Raw genomic sequence first — 16,877 nt, forward strand, 5'->3', positions numbered from 1 at the left:
GGAGTCATGTGGGCCCCGTCCTATGTCTCTGTTCCTTCTAGGGGAAGCAGACAATTTTGCAGCTATTAATCCGCATCTTAATCCTCACTCCGGGGCACAAAAATAAAAAATAAAAAATGAATATGAATATATACAAAAAACACTAATACATAATCACATAGATGCATTAATACTATAAAAACATTCTCCTCACGTGCCTATCATACTGCTCATCATCAACGCATTTTTTCGTGATTTGAGCTTTGAAAACCCTCTTGATAAGGGAAAAGATTAAACCCATAGAAAAAGATGAAAGTCCAGAAATTTAGTCACTGTTGCATTGCAAATAAATTGATTTGAGTTTTTAATGGTAAAATACTTAAAAATCAAACAATTAAGACAAAAATATATACGATTGCAAAGACAGTAATTCCAACTTGTTAACGTTGTTGACACAAAAGATTGCTACGTATATGAGACTGAGACTGTGCTTGGTTTTTTTTGGTTAGTATGGATTTATGTACTTGTCAATCGCATAAAGCTAATGGAAAGAGCTCAAATCTTTTTGCTCAAAAGTGCAAGCAATCTCCATACGGATGAAAAGTATATATGTTATAAAATAATTATAGGCTATTCCTGTTCAGACAGACACGTAAAAAATACACGATGAGATTATACTCATCTCTCGCTTCCACCGTCCGATTATCCTGCTCTCGAAGGATGGTCCATCGCTTTTAAATCTGACAGATGACATCGAAAGGCCTGGATCTTTTACCGTCGCATGCACATAACCATGACATTCTAATTATCTTCCTGAAACTCTCGCCACTTCCACTATAGACGAAGACACTCCCCACTTCACTCCTCTCTGCGTCTCTCTCTCTCTCTCTACACACACACACACACTTTGATAGGCGTTGAGTCCAGCGATTCCAGCAACCTAGTCTAGAGTTCCCGCGAGGATGGCATTGTTCTCGACGGAGATTGCGATCCCAATCTGTGCCGTCATCGGGATTGCATTCGCCCTGGTGCTGTGGCGTTTTGGGTCGCACATTGGCGCCGACCACGCCGACGAAGAGCGAGGCTTAAGACGTGAAGACAAGGCACGTGTTAAGCATAACTCTAAGGAGATAACGGAGGCCGTCAATAAAGGTGACTTCGTACACATCCTGTAGCTTCGCAACTTGTCTGCTTCATGGAACTTTTCCATTTTGCTGCGCTCAGGATTGATAGTCGAACATTCGCAAGCATTTTAGGTCTTTCGGTGATGAAATTCTGTGGTCGCGTTTTCCAATGAAGCTTGTGAGCTTTGAGCTCATGCTTTTCGTCCGAGAGAAAAAAGGAAAAAGACGGAAACAGAGAATTGAGTACATTTGATTTTGTGGGCCGCGAGTTTTTCTTTTTCTGAGCATTGAGAGGTTGTAGTTCAACAAGCTTCTTTCTCTTTCTCACTCATACTGCTCATTGACCGATTTTTGGGCTCAATCTTGCATCAAATTGGAGTCTTGTACTCTGACGATAGCTCGGCGAAATCATGAGCTTCTTTTGCTCCTTGTAGGGCGAGTCCTCTTTAGGGTTTGGCACAGCTGCTAGAACTTTGAGCGACGTATCTAAGCACAGAAGTATAATATTTACTCACGCAGATCTCTTCTCAGGAAGATGGCTGGAATGATGTTGGTGGTCTTGGTCGTGTTCTTGGGCGGTTGTCAACTGGTGTAGCTCTTGTCCGTTTGCGTTTTGCCATTCGTCTTATTTTCTCAGCAGTTTCGCGCTTTGTTTGGATTAAGTAAATGCACGTGTTGTGCACGTCGCGTGAATGTTTTCGTCTCTTTACTCACCAACTTAGCTGCAGGCTCTCACGGGACGGGGAGGCACTTTATTTTATGGCATTACACGACAAAAATGTTCATAATATAGCTGTTTCAAAAGTATATTTGATTAATTTCTGGGGATAACCTGCGAGCCATTACATGTTTGAAAGGATTAATTGATTTATTAGCTCAAGAACTGGTTTGAGTAAGTCGGACTAGGAGGCGCATGTACGACTGTAAGACAGATTACATTTGATGATGGGCTAAGGTGCGCTTGTGTCGTTGGAAATAATTTTTGTGAAAAAGATTTTCTAAACTTTCTAATATTTTGAACGATCGTAATAACATTAATTGAGAGGGCATTCCCATCAAAGAAAGTACTTATTTAAAAAAAAAATTGTTAACATAATAGCTTTTGAGCTATTGTGAGAGTAACAACATATTATGAATCACTAATTGTTGAAGGAGTGGACCGATAATAATTTATAATTATTTATTATTTAATTTTTTTTTAACACAACAGACAGTTAATTTGACATTGGATTATGGACAATCGCATAAGCATTTATCTTTTTAAAATCAAGAAAAAGATTTCTCCTTCCTGATAAGAATCTTAGTTAAGTTTTGTGTTATTTCATGTTAAAAAACTTCAACAAGCTTAGAGCTTCCATGAAGCGCACCCTCTCGCTTCCCCCGCTCCAAGCTCCCCTCCTCCCTCCTCCCCCCTCCCCCAAAAAAATGAAAAAGAAAAATCCACCTTCGCTAGAATTCTTTTTCTTTATTCTTATTGATAAATCGACAAGTCATGTTCTGATTAATTATAAAATTATACTTTCATTCCGTGATGTATTACAAGTCGCATAATTCGCCCTTGCTCATGCTAAACAACTAAAGCAACTGCTTCACAAACCTTCTTTGTGAGAAGCTTTAAAAGTCCCATGTTTCCTCTCCATATTCTTAAGTTTGACTAAACGGTCATAACCGTTTACGTAATCTCTCCCTTAAGAGGAATTTCTATTTATTCCTTAACTTCAGACCAAACATTTTTTTTTTTTTTGTATTTTAGTTATTCCTTGCAAGCACCTTTCTCAATTATTCTGCCAGTTCAATTCACAAGGATAGTTTTCGAAAATCCTATGGAGAAAGGGGGGCCAATTTCTCACTCTCAAAAGCTCTTTTCCCCAATAAGTTACTAGTTTTAACTATCTTTCTTGACATCACGATTCAACACTCAAGTCATCAACAGCAAGGCTCAAGTCTATTGAGGCCATGCTTAGGTCCCCAATGAACATGCTAGGATTTGAAGTGGCTGAGCCCAAGAAATCCTAGCTCCTGCGATTGAGACCACGGCCTGTCAAATTATCCTCGAATTTCAGCCGAAACCAGAAAATATTGTCACTCTATAGAAAAATGACTTATTCAAGCATAGTTTTTACAAATGTCAAGTTATTCTGGAAACAACGAGCCAAGGTTTGATTGCTTTCTTCCAGCTATTTTGTATTAGTTATAGGAAGCTTGGTACATGCGACAAATGACACAACGTCAAGCTAATTAAAGTTAGGATAGTAATTTTTAAACGTAATTGGATTTAGTAGAAGCATATGGTATTAAAAAGATGAATTGCTGAGGCTGAACAACCTTCAATTCTAAAGTATTTCTTCACTTCATCAGTGAGAGTGTTTCAAGGGTCATACGATGTAATTTGATGCAGAACATTTCTCATTTGCGTGAGATTGTCATTCTTGATTTGTCATACTTGTGATGATTACCAATTATATAAGATTAGTTAATAACTAATAGGAAACGAACTGTTCTTATATTTCTCTATGGTTCTCTTTGGTGTTGTATGCTTGCTTCTCCTAACTAAAGTCCTTATACGTGATAATGTTTCATACCTATTCCTTAGAGCACTATCACTTCTATTGTGAAATTATAATGTTTTTTTCTTGTGTGTTTTCCTATAATTTTAGCTGGTAGCTAGTTCACCCTTCTCCTATTGTTCTAACATGTAAGTTCAGTTCTAACTTTGGTTCTGACATTTTTCCATACTCTGGGTTTAATCTTTGGTTCTAATCTACTGTTTACTATTGTCGGTCATAATATGTTTCTAGTTTCTTGTTTGTTTGTGATGCTTTAATTTTAAAGTAATGTTTAAATGTGTTTACAAAGATACTCTGGGTTTTGGGACGTTGTAGTAAGTTATCAGTTCTTTGTATTTCATTAAGTACTTTGCAGAACTGGGTACTTTCTTTCATCCCTTTCCCGTCTTTTTCTACTCATTATGTTCCTGTCACTCTTCCGCCAGTGGGCTTTGACACTTACACTGTCCAACTTTTCAAAGGTGAACTGTAATAGACACCATATCATCTTTTAAGTTGCTCTTTTGGAGGCGCTGTAGGTTAGGCTTTCCCGTTTCTTGGAACTAGGTTGAACAGATCTAGGCTACGGAATGAATTAACTAGAATTAACTGAATTATACCTTATTTCGTCACACATAAGTAGAAGGTCAAGAATCAGATTGTTGCTTTATTTGCTTGATATCGAGGCTAAGATATTGTTTGTGATTGCAACAGGCGTGAGTGATTTTCTGCGCAAGGAGTACCTGTATGTTTTTGTTTTGGTGGTTGCTTTTGCAATTCTAATCATCCTCTTCCTTGGAATTGTTGAGAGATTCAGCACCCAAAGCCGGCCTTTCACTTTTTGTCCTTCAAACACGTGCAAGCCTGCACTTGCCATTGCGGTTTCATTCTTAATTGGTGCTCTCACATCAGCCCTCTCTGGTTTCCTTGGCATGAAAATTGTTGTGGATAGCAAGGGCTCTTTCAATGCTGCTTTCAGGTCTGGTGCAGCAATGGGATTTCTTATGGCTGCTATGAGTCTTCTCGGGCTCTATATTGCTATCAAACTGTTCAAGTGCTATTATGGCAATGACTGGGAAGGTCTTTTTGAGGTCATTACTGGTTACGGTCTTGGTGCATCTTCCATGGCTTTCTTTGGAAGAGCCGCTGGTGGAATTTATGCCAAGGCTGTCGATGTTTATCTTGATCTGGTTAGCAGAAATTCGCAAGATTACGAAGACTATCGAAGCTTAAGTGTATGTACTCTCTTACTGTAGCTCTATCTCCTAAGTATATCATTCACTTTAAGTCATAAATGGTGTTGACTTTAATCATTCAGGTGATTCCTTGTGATGTCGGTGATATTGTTGGGGATATTGCTGGTATGGGGACTGATCTTTTTGGCTCTTATGCCGAATCATGCTGCGCCGCCCTTGTTGTTGCTTCCATCTCTTCTTTCGGAATCGATCACAACTTCACCGCTATGTGTTATCCCCTGCTTATCAGCTCTATGGGTATTCTTGTTTGCTTGATCTCAACTCTCTTTACAGCCTACTTCTCAGATATCAGGGAAGTGGGGAAAGAGGGGGACATGAGGCCTGCATTGAAGAAGCAACTCATTATTTCCACTGTTCTAATGACCTTCGGAATTGCTATTGTTAGCAGCATTGCTCTGCCCTCGTCATTTAAAATTTACTACTTTGGGATGGAGAAAGTTGTGACGAAGTGGTAAACTCTTTGGTGATGCTTGTCTCGTTCTGATCCTAGAGGCTGCTTTATTCTAATGTTGGTCATGTGACATGCTTTAATGTCAGCGGACTTTTACAGGATTGAGTCAATACGTTGAGCGTATGTATTTGCTAATTATGGATATGATCTTGCAGGCAGCTGTCCTTCTGTGCTGTTTTTGGTCTTTTGGCTGGGTCAATTATTGAATTGTTCCCTGAATATCACACCAACGATTGCATCAGGTGTTAAATTTGCCATAGTAAATGAATGATATGAATTTTTACGACTGTTGATGGTCCTGTGCTGACCGCGTAATGATCCTTATTTCTGCAGGAATATCCAGAGAGTTGTTACCGACGCTGGCGTCCCCCTTGCCTCTGTCTGCGCTGTCCTTACCTCTGTCCTTACCTCTGTCATTATCCCAATTTGTGCCGACATTAGCTTTTCTGTGGGTTTCAGTATTGCTGCCGCATATGGAATTGCTGTGGCCGCCCTTGGGATGCTAAGTACCATTGCCACTCGATTGGCCATAGATGCTTACGATCCCATCAGTCGCTATGCTGAACGTATTGCTGTCACGGCTCCCAGGCAATCCTTTCGGAACGCTGGCAATCCTCCAGCTGCCGCTGGAAAGGTACTGGCAATCCTTGCATGTGAATATAGTATCGACACGATTTGATGGTTCAACTGACTGGGTAAGGTAGGATTTGTCACATGTCGATCCGTGGATGGTTGAACACGAATCCTTCATGGTGTATTTAACGTACCTAATATGCGGACACTGTCCTGTCGTCCTTTTAGTAGCTTATTTTTTTATAAAATCCATTACATAGGAGTGGAAAGGGTTTCTGTGCGTAGAACTATTCGTGAGATTACATTCATGTCATCCAGAATTTGTGCACATTGTCCTATTATTTTCTTTTTAACCATAAACGACTAAATAATGCGTTAGTTATTCAAAGTCCTTTTGGATTCTTGCTGGTGTGGCATGATGTTTGGTTAAAATCACCTTTATTTGCTTTTAGGTGCTGCCTTCATCTATCATTCTCAATATTAGCCGTATTGGCAAATTCTACTTTCCTATTGTTTAAATCTAATATCAGATGGATTCCTTTTTTGTTTCTTATCTGGTATTTAGGGATTCGCCATTGAATCAGCTGTCCTGGTGTTTATCGCTCTGTTTAGTGCATTTGTGAGTCGTGCAGCAATTTCTCATATTGAAGTCCGGACGCCGAAGGTTTTGGTCGGTTTTATTGGGGGCTGCATCCTTACTACTTCTCTACTAAGACAATGAGAAGTGTGGGACGTCAAGGATTGAAGATGGCTCAGGAGGTCGCCAACCCAAGGGCTGATCCTGAGACCCCTGCATTTGCTAGACACATCAAAATTTCAACTTATGAATTTTTCACAGGGTTGATTCTTCCGGGTGCTCTTGTCATGTTAGCACCAATTCTCGTCGGGACCTTCTTCGGTGCAGAGACGCTGTCTGGTGTTTTGGCTGGCTCTTTCTCTTCTGTTATTCGGGTAATCTTTACCAAAGTAATCAATGTCTATCTATTTTGGTAATTTGCGTTGCTCAAGGTGTGTCTCATAATTGAATGATGTTAAACCGGATTAAGATATTGTTGTTTCTTCATTGTTGGACAAAATTTGTGTAGGTTGGTGAACTGCTGAGTAATGCTTTTATCATCATTTTTTTTTGGTAAAAGGTAAAAGGTATATAGACTTTTGCACAAAAAGCTATACAGAAGTACAGCAAAGGAAGGGGACCCGGCGCCAACTCACACTCAGAAGGACAACAAATCCAAACGAGTGGGAGGGGCCAGGGCCAAGGGAAAGGAAAGAAGGGGGAGAGCTGCAAGAGATACAATGCAGATAAAAGCAGCAGCAAAGATGGCCAAACAGCGGCCAAGGGCAAAGAGCACACAACACAGTGGCCCGCACAGGGAAAAGAAATAAAGAGGAGAAAAAGTGGAGAGGTACTAAGAAGGGAAACCAGGCCGCAACAGGGCGCCAATAAGCAAAATCAATCAAAGATGGAAGGGGGGATGCCCCAACTAAGTTGAAGCCTTCTATTACGGGGATTGTCCGGGACCTTGGGAAATGATAAAGCCTTATCATTGACAGCTTTACGAAGGAGGTCCTTTAAAGCCGGGAGGTATAATCTTTCATTGCGGAAGATAATGCTATTTCTTACTTTCCAGATGAGATAGCATAAGGCGCCAAAGGCAAAGCGAGCCAAGGATTGGTGGAAGGATGCATCAGAAAGGTGCTCAATAACCCATACAAGATTGTCGTTCCAAGCATGATTCCTCCAAGGTAAGTTACACTTAGCCGCCCAAAAGGATGCAAGGTGATTAGTGATAGAACATCCGAAAAAAGGTGATCGACCAGTCGGTGTAGAAGAACAGAAGGCACAAGTAACATTAGGGATTCTCTCGTGAGCTAATAGCAATACCTGGGTTGGCAAACGATTGCGGGAGATTAACCATAGATGGGTTTGATATCGAGGAGGTAAGGAGGGGTTCCAAATAAATCTCGACCAGGGGACCACAACATCCCTCGGCCTTAGAAGGCTCCAAGTTGAGGCAGTAGAAAACACTCCTGAGGAATGACCAAGCCATAGAAGACGGTCACTGGCCTCATTGAGGGTTGGAAGGGGATCATTCCAATTACTAATAGAGGAGGCAACAGCAGAAGATAGGGGAAAGGCAGAAAAGGCAGTAGCAACCGTAGCAAGCCTTGATATACCCGAAGCGATAGATTTCACGATCGAGAACAGGCTTGTAGAGGGACCACGAGGGTGCCGGTGATCAAACCGAAAGAGACATATAGCCCATTACCAACTCGCCATTTAAAATGATGTTGGATCAAGTCACGAAGGCCAAGCAGCTTCTTCCAAGCCCAAGAGCAATAGGTAGGTCTTGGGACAATCCAGAAATTTTTATGCTTTAAGAAGATGGAATGAATCCATTTCGACCAAAGCGACTCCTTATCGGTGAAAAGGAGCCATAGGTGCTTGAGCATGATAGCAATATTGCTCATCCGAAGGGATCTAATATCCAAACCGCCTTCCTCCTTAGGTAAACAGACATCCACCCATGCCACCTTTGCACCTCCAGCCCCTAAGCTCGGGCCTTTCCAAAGAAATTGCCGGAAAATCTGTTCAATTCGGTTAGTGACTGAGGCGGGAAGGATAAAAACACTAGACCAATAAACCTGGATAGAATGAAGGACAGATTTGATTAGCTGCAATCGCCCCCAAAGAAAGAAACCGGTTTGTCTAGGATTGGAGACGAGAAGTAATAGTATTCACTAGGGAAACACATGCCTCCTTGCCCAACTGGAAGAGATAATAGGTACACCAAGGTATCTAAAAGGGAGAGAGCCCAGCTGAAATCCAGAGGTATGCATTAGAGTATTCCTTAGAGATTCAGGGCCACCCGAAAGAAAGATTTCGCTTTTGTTGAGGTTAGGTTTGAGCCCAGACCAGCTAGCAAAGGAATGAATTCCATCCAAAAGAAGCCGCAAAGATGACATATTAGCTTCCGAGAATAATAGAACGTCATCTGCAAAGAAGAGGTGAGAGAGCCTGGTTACTTTACATCTCCAGAAGAAATCAAAACCCAGCTTGCCAGATTGGTGTTGAGAATCCCAGAAAAAACTTCCATAACAAGAGTGAATAAATAGGGGGACATAGGGTCACCCTGCCGAATCCCTCGTCCACTTGAAAAGAAGCCGTGTAGCTCACCATTAAGGGAGATAGAATATTTGGGGGACCGGATGCAAGTCATCATTCGATGGACGAAGTCAGGAGACCCAAAGGCTAATAAAGTTAACTCAATAAAGTTCCAGTCAACCGAATCAAAAGCTTTGCAGAAGTCGACCTTAATGATGCATTTAGGTCGGTAAGGTTCGTGATGAAAATTAACAAATAATTCTTGGGCTAGCATAATGTTATCGCTAATGCGCCTACCTTTAACAAAAGCATTTTGAGGTAGACTGATGATCGAAGGCATAATGCACTTGTAAATTGTGTTGCAGCAAGCGATGGGTCGGAAGTCATTGACAGACGAAGCATTGGGGACCTTCGGGACTAAGGTCAGGATGGTTGAATTAATCTCCTTAAGAAGATGACCAGAAGCAAAGAAGTCCCGAACCGCTAATAAAACCGAAGGGCCAACAATTTCCCAAGACCGCTTGAAGAAGTCTACATTAAACCCATCCGGGCCCGGAGCTTTACCACTTGCAAGAGAAAAGAGGGTATCTTGGATTTCTTTATCTGAGACAGGCTGAGAGAGAGTCCGAATCTGGTTATCATCAAGGGTATGGTTTAGATTTTCCCTGATCTCCTCAATTGTAGGCACATAGGAAGGGGGGAAGCCGCCAAGAGAGCTTGGAAATGAGAGACAAAAGCTGGTGAACCTCGGCGGGATCGAAACCGTGAGTGTCCCCATTGTAGATTGATAGAATTCTGTTTCGGAGGTGGCTTCTCTTGACTGAGTGGTGAAAATATTTAGTGTTTAGGTCTCCTTCTTTAAGCCAACGAACCATGGATTTATGCCTAAAAAAGGATTCCTCTTGGAGGCGGAACTCGGAGAAAACCCAAAGGTGTTCCTTTTCCACATTCGCCAGATCCTGGTTGTGAGGGTCCAGCTGAATGGCCTCTTGGGCCAGGGAGAGCAATATCCTAGCCTCATATGTTTTAGCTGAAATGTCCGCATAAGCCTCTTTATTTAAGAGTTTAAGCCTACATTTAAGAGCCCTCAGTTTACAACAGAGGATGTACATCGGCATTCCAGAGAAGGGGGAGTCCCACACATGAGTCACAAGATCAAAGAAGGAGGGATGGGTCATCCAAAAATTGAAGAATTTAAAGGGTTTACGGGTGTTGGGAATAGGCAAAATCCTAACCATCATAGGAGAATGATCAGAGACTCCAGGAGGGAGAAACGATGCCTCAGAGAAGGAGAAAATAGAGTTCCAGGTCGAGTTAGTCAACACCCTGTCAATTTTTCTTAGTTTGTGAGAAGGACCCGAGGAAGCTGACCATGTAAATCTGTTCCCCACATATCTGAGATCATCCAACCCAGCTTGATTAAGACAATCGCCAAAGTCATTAAACGCCGGGATCCAATAGTTGGATCTATCTGCTCTATCAGAAGAAGACCGAATGGCATTGAAATCACCTGCGATAATCCAGGGTGAGTCCACAACTTGGAGACTAGACTGAATTAAGTCAGCCCAAAGGGGTCTTCTCAAGGTAAAGGAGTGCTCCGCATACACTACAGTGATGATAAAAGAAATACCGCTGTTCAGGCAAACCAGACGGCCATGGATAACTTGAGATGAGCGGGCGAGATAAAGCAAAAGAGCGGTCTTCGGGTTCCAACCCACCCAGATTCTTCCTCTAGGTGAGTGATCATTATTAGCGCTCCAACACCATCCCGGAATGAGAGCACCCGAGACAAAAGGAAACGCCGCAGGGGAAATTTTAGTCTCCAAAATACCAACACAACTAAGGTGGTTGGTTCTGACAAAATTTCTAATCTCAGCCTGCTTAAGGGGGGACCCGAGGCCCCTAATATTCCAAACTCCAAAAAACATAGAGAGAAGGAAGAAGGGCGTTACCATTTCTTGCGACCTCGCTTCTTCACCGAGGAGGTCATTGGCTTTAGGCTCAGAGGACAAGCCGCATCAGCAGAGGCAAAGCGAGGATTACCTTTTTGGCGGCTAGGGACAGCCACAATAGGTTCAGGAGGGAGCTGGAGAGGGGACGGCTCCTCAAGGATGGAAGACGCGACCACAAGTGGGGAGTCAGGATCACTTCCTCCAGAACTAGTGTCATCGACAACTTCATTATCTGATGATGATGATGATGACTCCAGGATCGATGTTATAGGCGCCTGAGGTAGACCAGGTTGTGAAGGTGCTAGGGAGGTGCCGGGGATAAGATCAGGAGGAGGGGGGGTCTTCCTCACCAACAATTACCGGAGGAATCACAGTAGGCTCCATTATCTGTGGTGCAGATAAATGAACTTCAATTCTACAGGGAGGGGGCTCAGTAGTACGAGAGGTAGGCGGAGCGACATCCAAAGGACGGGGTCGATTTCGCTTTCCACCAACTTGACGCCATTCATTGGAGGGACGTGCCGAAGGGGCCTTGTCTGCTAAAGAACCAGCTTTGGGGGGGCCAGGTGCTTTAGGGTCAGCACATCTATGGCCAAACGAACAACAACTCGGACACAGAGTTGGCACCCATTCATAATGGACATCCACCGAATGAGGCTCACCATTCAGCATAAAATCAATAACTTCAGGGAATGAGCTCGCAGCATTAATCTCAATGCAGATACGGGCAAAGGCAACCATGGCCATCTGTTCAGTGCGGTTATCTACAAAGAGAGGCTTACCGATTACACTCGCAAGGGCACTAATGCCCGAAGCGGACCCAAGTTGACAGGGGAGATTCCTCACCGAACCCAAACAAGAACTGTTTTGTGGCAATCTTTCTTGAGCTCCATCATTGGGTGCCATTGTTGGAGAATAAGGGGTATTTTGGCAACAGTGATTGGCACCCCTTCCAACACCTTCCTTCTAAAGTCTTTGTCAGGAATATGGAAGTTGTAAAACCCCAGGTCAGCTGCGATAACTTGAACTAAGTGGTCACCCCAGGCATGTTTGAGCGCATCCTCTGTCAAATGAAAAGGGAGCCTCTTTCCTATGTAATAACCAACTAAGCATTCATCCCATTTAGGGTGGGCAGCTTGTAAGATCTCTTCTGAGATTTGAGCAATGAGTTTGTTATCAACCACAGCAGGCGGAATATAAGAGAGGCTATAACCCTTTGTAGCCGAGCGAGTAACAGCAGCCCAAGACCGAGTTGGGGGCTGAGCATCAACAGAGAAAGGGACTTTGTGGGTCAGAGCCCGCTTACCCGTGTCGGATGGAGGCAAATCATGCCCTGTCTCGCGCTGAGGAGGAGCCGGACGAGAGGGGACAGCAGGGGAACTACCAACAGCAACTCCTTTATCCTTAGAAGGACGAATCAAGGTGGAGATAGAGCCATTAATGGCCGAAGGAGGGGGAGGAAGAGTACCCAGGAGCGCACGAGCCTTTCGGGCTCGCTGCGACCTGCGCCGGGAGTGTCGTCGAGCACCACGAGCGACGGAGGAAAACCGAGCGGGGGGATGGGCGGGGGAGGAAGAGAATCATCCTTGGGGGCCTCTTGAGGGCCTTTGCCCAAATGCCAACCGGCGTGGAGGAGGAAGACGCCATACGAATGTAGGGAGCCTCGCAAGCCAAATCCCTAAAAACACGGCAAGCGATTCCCCAAGCGGGAGACATACCGGAGAAATCGCTCGAGGAAGTGTAGATCGGGTAGGGGTGGAGGTCGGCTTCGAAGAAGAGCCTCAACGGACGGCTGAAGTGGCCGGAACCAGCAAATGCCACTCCCGGTGAACAGTAGAGTCGCGAACAGCTTTTATCATCATTTCTACGCCAATATGGCGCTTTCACATCAGCTTGTCTCATTTGATTGCAGTATTTTGTTGATGAATACTATTTGTCGGGCTTGATTTTGAACAGATTGTGAATGCATCGTCCAATGCCAATGGACCATTGAACAAAGCGAACGAGGACATTAGGGTATGCAACGGCTGCTTTTCAATCGATTGTACGCGTCTATGGTGGGTCAGAGACCTGCTAAGAAAACTTGTCTGACCCGATGGATTTTTTACTTAATATATTGAATTTGTTTTCAGGCTGGTGTTTTGGAGTATGCGAACTCGAATCCCCGTCCCCGTATTCATCTCGGAGATGCTTCAGATCAAGCCTTTGGCAGTCAACGGAAGGACACTTCAGGCCCACCACTCTGCATCCTCATCCAGCTAATGGCAGCCGAGTCGCTTGTGTTCGCTCGCTTCTTTGCCCCTCACCGTGGTTAGCTCTTCAAGATTTTCTGAGGGAGGGAATGGACGACTTCCCTTCCATAGCAGCGGCGGCAATGTTGAGACAGAAATTGTTATGTATTTCCGTTAAGTTTATTTGGGTGTTCACATACCCAAGAGTACATTTGGGAAGATTTACTTGCAAGAGAAGAAATGCATTAATTATAAAAATTTCAAACTTCTAAAGATAAGAGTCCAAAACTTTCAAATCTGATAGCCCTATATTTGGTTGATACATCCGCTCAAATGGAAGAGTCTGAGATGGCGAATCTTCAACTTGTCTCACAAAAATGCAAACCGTTCTTTACGAAGAGCTTCAGCGAGTTGGTATGCTATGGAGATAAACTGTGTACTGAGTTGTTGTTGGGCGACATGAAACAGATAAAGTGGAAGTCAATTTAAATATGTTTGGTAAGTGGCACCAATATTATTGCACCAAAGGATGGGAGGACCTTGAAGAGAGAACCCAAGCTCTTGAAAAAGTGCGAGGCAAATGAGTTCAGCTGCAGCATCAGCAAGGGCTTTATGCTTAGACTTTGTGAAGAGTGCACTACGGTTCGTTTTCGTCTGGAGCTCCAAAAGATCAAATTAGGACAAGAAAAATAGCATACCCTCTAGTTGACTTCCCGACGTCAAAGCTATCAACCCAATCCACATCGGAAAAGGCTTGCAAACAAGTATCATTGGATTGGGAAAGAAGCAAACCAGACGAACTTGTATGTTTAAGATAGCGCAAGATGTGTTTCACCATTTGCTAGTGGTCTTTAGTCTGTGCATGCATGAATTGACAAACTTTATTGATAGCAAAGGAGAGATCTGGTCTTGTCAATGTCACATATTGTAGGGCACCAACAATAGACCGATAAAGGGTAGGATCAGACACTAGAGCACCCCTTTTCTAATATGGTTTTGTAGTCGTGGCCATCGGAGTTTGGACAAGCTTGCACTAAAACATCCCAGCCTGGTGAAGAAATCACCAATATAACATCCTTGAGAGAGAAGTAACCCATTATAGTGAGAGACTACAAGAGATAATATGAACAAACGATGGTAATTTTTTCAACAACTCAACTAAAGGTTTCTACATAATCCATGCCTTCTTGCTGATGAAAACCCTTAGTAACCAGGCAAGTTTTATAGCGCTCAAGACTATCATCCACATTTGCGCTTAATCCTATAAGCCCACTTACACCCAACAAGGTTCATGGAGGAATTGCGAGAGACCAAAGACCAGGTGCCATTACTTAACAAGGCATTAAATTCATTGGTCATAGCTGCACTCCACTCAATGATTTTGTTGGCTCGGGTGGATGAAGTTGGTTCGGTGAGGGGGGTGGTGGCTATATTATTTTGAGGAGGACTAGAGCAAAGTTGCATGGTGTGGGTGCGTGTTGGCCTAGGTGGGGGTGGCGGCAATGGTGGTGGAGAGGATGATGAGGATGGGGAACGATATATGTCATAAAGGGGCCTAGTTCTTAGGGTAGGAGAGATGGATGAATCGGTATTAGATGACATTAAGGGAGCTAGTGTAAGAGGTTGCGATCTCATGATATTGGTAGATGGAGGAATGCCAATAGGAGTCAAAGCCCACTGTACCGCAATAGGCGTAGGAAGTGATGAATGAGGTGATGGACCAAGAAAAGAAGGAAACTTAAAGGGAAAACACGTTTCATCAAAACGAATATGTCAAGCAATGTATAAATGATTGTTAAGAGGGTCAAAGCAGCGGTATCCTATAGGAGACGGGGATTGTAAACCAAGTGTTGGGATTGACTGATTCCCAAAAACCGGATTCGACACTAAATCGAACCCCTAAAACGAATGCGGAAGACAAGCCCGGGAAAATCATGTATCACCGATCCTAAAGCACACCACGGATTCGAGCGTACCTTGTTAGCCATAGATTAAACACCAATGCTGAAGATTGAGGAAGAGAAACCGATCATGTTCGATCCAATCACGTCAATTGGCCTTGAAGGGAAGACGGCGTCGCCTTTAGCGTTCAATTTTACTTTTGGAGGGAGAGAGGGAGAGGAACGTACGTTCGTTATGCCAACAGGTGTGTTCCTCCCTCTCTCTTTTTCCTTTTATACGTTCCCTCCAACAAAAGAACCCTTCATCCATGGGCCCTAATCTTGTGGGCCGGGCTTTTAGGCCCAACATGGGCGGACGGGCCTTAAACCCATCACATAAAACCATCATCTCCCACTTGCACATGGTGGGCGGAACAGAATTCTCTTTACTTCTCTTCAACATTCATACCGGTGAATAATCCGTGCGACCAGCGTACTTTGAGAGCTCGTTGCCATACATCCGTTAGGAATATATAGCAGCTTATAATGGGCATCACATCCCGAGTAGATTTAGTATGCAGTACCACTAGATCGATCGATCACATTTATATCTCTCTTGATCTCTTTCAAACAATGATATATATATATATATATATATATATATATATATATATTGTATTCACAATTATGATTATCCCAAAGACAGTCATAATTGGTTAATCAGTGAATACAAAACTATAATGTGATTCTCCAAATTCAATCTTCCTCTTCCCTTCAAACTCTCAATTTCAGTTCAGCTTGCTTTTCTAGAAATGTCCCATTAGATCGAATCAACTCATGACCATTGGCAACATCCTAAGATAGCAAACACTAAATAGAAATATTGAGAATAAGTAAGAGTCATGAGGGGACTAAAAAGTTGATGAACTTTTTTCCTCAAGAGTCTCACACGACATAAAAGTTGAGATCAAACTTTTGCCACTCTTATTGGTCATCTCATGCATACGTAGTATGAAATACGTATTACGGTAATAACTCCTTTCCCATGGAGCGTATGTCTACACCTTTAATACCGTACAGATGATAGTTCAGACATACCCAATGTCTAACTTGAGTTTACGTATCTACTCATTCACAAAATTCATCAGAACTCACATCTGGCATCATAGACAGATAAAGTAAAATATGTGGGGTATTTTACTTTTGGACATAGTAAGTATTATGTCCTCATTTTAACACCTAGTTAAGGCGACATACGTATTTTAAGCTTGAGCTCTCGATTATCATCTAGATAATAAGCTTAAAAACAATCTCATCTCTATTTATCACACAGTAAATAGAAGCGATTACCCGTGTGAGTGGGCTAATCTTATATCTGTCCGACATACTTTCTCAATTTAAAGTAATGCACTGAGCATTAAGATGCATAAAGATCAAACAAAGATTCATAGGCATTAATGATGAAAAACACAAATTCATCAAATGTGAACACTTCAGGAAAATTACAATCTAGTACATCAGACTCTATGCAATCCTAGAGATTTCATATGGCCACAAAACACATCTCTAGGTATTAGCTTTGTCATAAGATCTGCTACCATTCTATGCGTAGATATGTACTGTAAGTTCGCATCATTTCGTGCAACCATATTTTTGACAAAATTATACTTGGTATCTATATATTTGGTCTTGCCATGATATTTTGGATTTCTGGTGTACGCTTTTGCTGCTTGGCTATCACAGTTAACCAGAAATGAATCTGCAGCACTTCTAATAACA

At 42.8% G+C, this 16,877-nt stretch overlaps 1 protein-coding gene across 1 annotated transcript; it reads left to right on the forward strand.

Moving 5' to 3' along the window:
* Window positions 1-941: 941 nt before the first annotated feature.
* Window positions 942-13,456, forward strand: LOC104454834 (pyrophosphate-energized vacuolar membrane proton pump 1-like). Its single transcript, XM_039317335.1, has 8 exons — window positions 942-1,131; window positions 4,253-4,884; window positions 4,968-5,356; window positions 5,512-5,598; window positions 5,690-5,990; window positions 6,495-6,880; window positions 12,944-13,003; window positions 13,120-13,456. Exons 1-6 carry the CDS (start codon window positions 942-944, stop codon window positions 6,648-6,650), a joined length of 1,755 nt encoding a protein of 584 aa, XP_039173269.1. The 3' UTR covers window positions 6,651-6,880; window positions 12,944-13,003; window positions 13,120-13,456.
* The last annotated feature ends 3,421 nt before the right edge of the window (window positions 13,457-16,877 follow it).

Source organism: Eucalyptus grandis, chromosome 7, assembly GCF_016545825.1.
Source record: "Eucalyptus grandis isolate ANBG69807.140 chromosome 7, ASM1654582v1, whole genome shotgun sequence".
Lineage (NCBI taxonomy): Eukaryota > Viridiplantae > Streptophyta > Magnoliopsida > Myrtales > Myrtaceae > Eucalyptus > Eucalyptus grandis.

Excerpts from the sequence above, each read along its gene's own strand:
- LOC104454834 (XM_039317335.1), top strand. The coding sequence starts at position 942 with ATGGCATTGTTCTCGACGGAGATTGCGATCCCAATCTGTGCCGTCATC. Across the intron at positions 5,599-5,689 it reads CACACCAACGATTGCATCAG|GAATATCCAGAGAGTTGTTA; the intron begins GTGTTAAATTTG and ends TTATTTCTGCAG. Across the intron at positions 5,991-6,494 it reads CTCCAGCTGCCGCTGGAAAG|GGATTCGCCATTGAATCAGC; the intron begins GTACTGGCAATC and ends TCTGGTATTTAG.